The following is a 4234-nucleotide window of genomic DNA, read 5'->3' on the forward strand; positions in this document are numbered from 1 at the left end:
AATGTTGCACTTAAAAAAATTGTTCTCTTCGAAGCCTTTTTTGCTCAGGTCAGTAAGCCTGTAAAGGTATTTAAAAATCTGGTGCCCTAAAATCATCTGGTTTGGGAGTCATCGACCTAAAGCCTGTTACATGGGTCATTTAGAAAGTTTTATGAAGAGAATATAAAAAAAATACTAGTGAAAAACAGAAAAAGCAATTGCATGAAAAGAGCAAAAGTACTAAATACCTTGGTTAAGCCCTAACACTTATTTGAGGAAATTTAACATTTGATGCAAGATAATTAGATAGTTGAGTTTTGGGGTCGAAGCAATCAAATAATTGGAGAATCCTCGTTCATTGAAGTGTTGACTTTCAACTAGTAACTTCCACCTAAACTCAAGAGGGTAATGATAGTAATGAAATATTCAGCCTTAGATTACACACTGAAAATGAGTGAAAAAGAATAAGTTTGGGGGTATGTGAATCATAAGAGTGATGAAGGGACATATACGACCATTAAGGGTCAGGGATTGAAACAACCTGTGCAGTCATTGTTGATTACTCCATTCTTCATACACACACATCAATTTTTGTATTGGAAGAGTGGATATTAGTTTGATACTGTGACTTTGAAGCATGTTTATAGAGTAAACACTAATATTTTGAATCATGAGGTAAAAAGCTTAACCGTCCAACCAAATATTTTTGCATGATTGTGTGTCTATTACTATTTAGATTATAATTTTGTTTGAGGACAAACAAATGTTTGAGTTTGGGGGTATTTGAAAAGTGTATTTTATACACTTATTGGTATTTTAAATAGCGATATTTGATGGTTCTTTTAACAAATTATATCCTAATTTTTTGTATTTTATGTTTAATAGATGAAATTTTATGAAGAAAAAGACATTGAAGGAATGAAGCAAAAATGGGCGAAAAATGACGAAGTCCAAAGTACAAGGACGAAATGGGCTATTGGATGCAAAGTTTGGATATCAATGTCTACACTATAGGAGTTGAAGGATTAAAGTGCATTACTAGGAAAAGATGAAAGATTGGAGGGAAATATTGCAAGTATTTATCTCGATATTAGAAATAAAGGTGACCAATAGGTGAATTTGTTCCACCCTGATCTCCATTTATTAATTGAATTCCCGCTCATTTTCTATTGCATTCACGAAAATTTTGGTTGTTAGATTTAAAAATCACATCTAATCTTTTTTTTTTTTTAATAAAAGTTAGGAATAATAAATTGAGTACTAAAATATAGTCCTCGTGGGAACGATAATCTGGACTCAAGAGATCCACTCTACTACTTATTACGATCAATCCACTTGCGGGATAAAATCGACAACAAAGAGCAAACCAGTTCAGTTCCATATGTACCAGACCCTGTAGTGCATGATGAGCATAGAGAAAGTGTGCAAAAGAACATGATAGACATAATAAAGCCACTACACAGAGTGATGCAGAACCAAATCAAAATCAAGAGGAAACTCCTTTTGAGGTGCCAGTTGAAGTAGAGTTGAGAAGATCTACTAGAGAGCGTCAGCCTTCCAAAAGGCATTCTAGTAATGAGTATGTGTTACTTTCTAATGGGGGGACCAAAACGTCATCAGGAGGTTCTACAATATAATCAAAAAATTGAGTGGTTAAAAGCTATGCAAGAAGAGATGAAATCCTTGCATAAGAACCATACTCATGATCTGATGGAACTACCTAAGGGCAAGAAAGCACTGAAGAACAAAGGGGTGTTCAGACTAAAGGTTGAACCAAATAGCTTACAGCCAAGGTACAAGGCAAGGTTGGTTGTGAATGGGTTTGGTCAAAAGAAAGGTATTGATTTTGAAGAAATCTTCTTACCTATGGTTAAAATGTATTCAATTTGAGTTGTGTTAAGGCTTGGCAGCCAATATGAATTTGAAAATTGAACAACTTGATTTAAAGATCGCTTTCCTCTATGGTGACCTTGAGGAGAAAGTATATATGGAGCAACCAGAAGGATTTACACTAAAGGCAAAGAAAATCTTGTATGTCGATTGAAGAAAAGCTTGTATGGTCTCAAGCAGGCACCAAGATAATGGTACAAAAAATTGATTTCTTCATGGTTGGGCATAGATATACCAGAACAACTTCTGATCATTGTGTGTTTATAAAGAAATTCTCTAATGGGGAATTTATTATTCTTTTGCTCTATGTAGACGACGTGTTGATTGTTGGTCGTGACATTGAAAAAATTAAGAAGTCGAAAAATGAATTGAGTAAGTCCTTTGAGATGAAGGACTTGGGACCTACAAATCAAATTCTCAGTAGAAAAATCTCTCATAATAGGAAGAATGGAAAATTATGGCTATCATAGGAAGGTTATATCAAGAAGATATTACACATGTTCAATATGGACAAGGCAACACCAGTAAGCTCTCCACTTGCAAGTCATTTGAAGTTGAGTTCAAAGCAAAGTCCTTCAAGTGAGAAAGAAAAGGAAGAAATGAAGAATGTACCTTATGTATTAGTCATGGGTAGCTTGAGGTATACTATGGTATGTACATGGCCAAATATTGCTCATTCTATTGGAGTTGTTAGCAGATTATTTTCTAGTTCTGGAAAGGAACACTGGACAGCAGTGTAGTGGATTCTCAGGAATCTCAGGGAGACTTCTAAGATTTGTTTATGTTTTGGTACCAGCAAATGTGAGCTTGTTGGGTTCACAGATGCAGATATGGCTGGGATGTTGACTCTAGAAAGTCTACTTTTGGTATCTAATCACTTTTTTAGGGGAGAGCAATTTCATGGCAATCAAAATTATAGAAATGTGTTGCTTTATCGACCACAAAAGCTGAGTATACAACCATCACTGAAGCTAGCAAGGAGTTGCTATAGATGAAGAAATTCTTACAAGAATTGGGCTTAGAGCAAGAGAAGTTTATACTCTATTACAACAGTCGGAGTGTTATTCATCTCAGTAAAAATATAACCTTCCACTCAAGATCCAAACATATTGAAGTGAGGTATCATTGGATTCATGATGCTTTGGAGATAAAGAAGTTACGGCTTGAGATGATGAGAATGGTTCAGATATGATGACAAAACCATTGCCTATGAAGAAACTACTAGTATGTAGAAGGAAAGCGGGCTTTGTAGAGTCCCTCATACAGTCGGGAAGGGGAGATTTGTTGGGAGTTCCCTCCACGTGAGGGAAGTTACAATTTGTGGAAGTGGGGCAATTTCCACTTTTTCCCCAAAACTAATTAAAAAGCCCCAAAACAAAGACAAAAACGGATATACCATTCCTTCTTCTAAAAACAGAGAGTGACCGAGAGAGAGAGAGAGAGAGAGAGAGATGGGTTTCAACTTTTTCTCACTAAAGATTGGAGGTTCATTTATGGTTCAATTAAATTGAAATTTTAGTATGTGGTTCCTGGGAAAGAGAGCTATGTTTTGGCTGGAGCTGATCGTCTAGATTCCTCTCCATTTTTCTAGGCACTACACACTTGTTTAGTGAGATTTTCTCCTTGTTATTGCGTGTATTTACTTTGAAATGATGTTGTTGTTGGTATCCAAGAACTATGTATAATGAAACAAGGTTCTCCCATTACGTTGCACTGTAGATTACCCAATCATAAAAAGTCTCATTGTTCAAAATATCGAAAAAGTGAGAGCTGGCCTTGTTATAATCTCATGGTTACAACACTTAAAAATGCAGGTTGTGTTGGACTGTCAAAAAAATAGAATTTGAATTACAGAAAAACCATCAACACAGATTGAAACTTTGATGGGATTAAAGTTTTGTTTGGTGTTATAATGTGCTATATTGATGGCTCACTCAAAATTAATTTATTGATTCAATATGATACTTGAATGTGTCCAGGAAAAAGATTGCCAAAAGTAAATCGAATCAATAATGTCAAAAAACTATGTAATCGTCCCTCTTAGATAAGAGGTTGCAATTTACCTTACCATATTCTATTTTTCTTAAATAGGGATTTGATGAAAATATTTAGAATTTTTTTGGAAGACTATTAATGAAAGACTTTCTATAGATAAAAATATAAGTTTTTTTTGCAATTATTTAGGATCAATTTTTCTTAAAATTATTAATAAATAATTCCATAGTTTGTTGAGGATTTTTGGTCTAACTATGAGTTGTTTTTCATGGTATTGGACCAACTTTGATTAATAGAATACACACATTATTCTCTAGGGCTTCTCTCCTTTCTTCTTCCCACTTTTTTTCTTTGCCCCCCCCCCCCCCCC

The 4234-nt window shown here is 34.7% G+C and overlaps 1 protein-coding gene across 1 annotated transcript in view; it reads left to right on the forward strand.

The window, feature by feature from the left end:
• The first annotated feature begins 2375 nt into the window (after positions 1–2375).
• Positions 2376–4234, forward strand: part of LOC111409683 (G-type lectin S-receptor-like serine/threonine-protein kinase LECRK3) — a 4669-nt gene continuing 2810 nt past the window's right edge. The window contains exons 1-2 of the mRNA XM_023039698.1: positions 2376–2509; positions 2621–2735. Coding sequence (XP_022895466.1) covers positions 2376–2509; positions 2621–2735 — 249 coding nt within the window. The remainder of the gene's footprint in view (positions 2510–2620; positions 2736–4234) is intronic.

This window comes from Olea europaea, chromosome 14, assembly GCF_002742605.1.
Source record: "Olea europaea var. sylvestris chromosome 14, O_europaea_v1, whole genome shotgun sequence".
NCBI lineage: Eukaryota > Viridiplantae > Streptophyta > Magnoliopsida > Lamiales > Oleaceae > Olea > Olea europaea.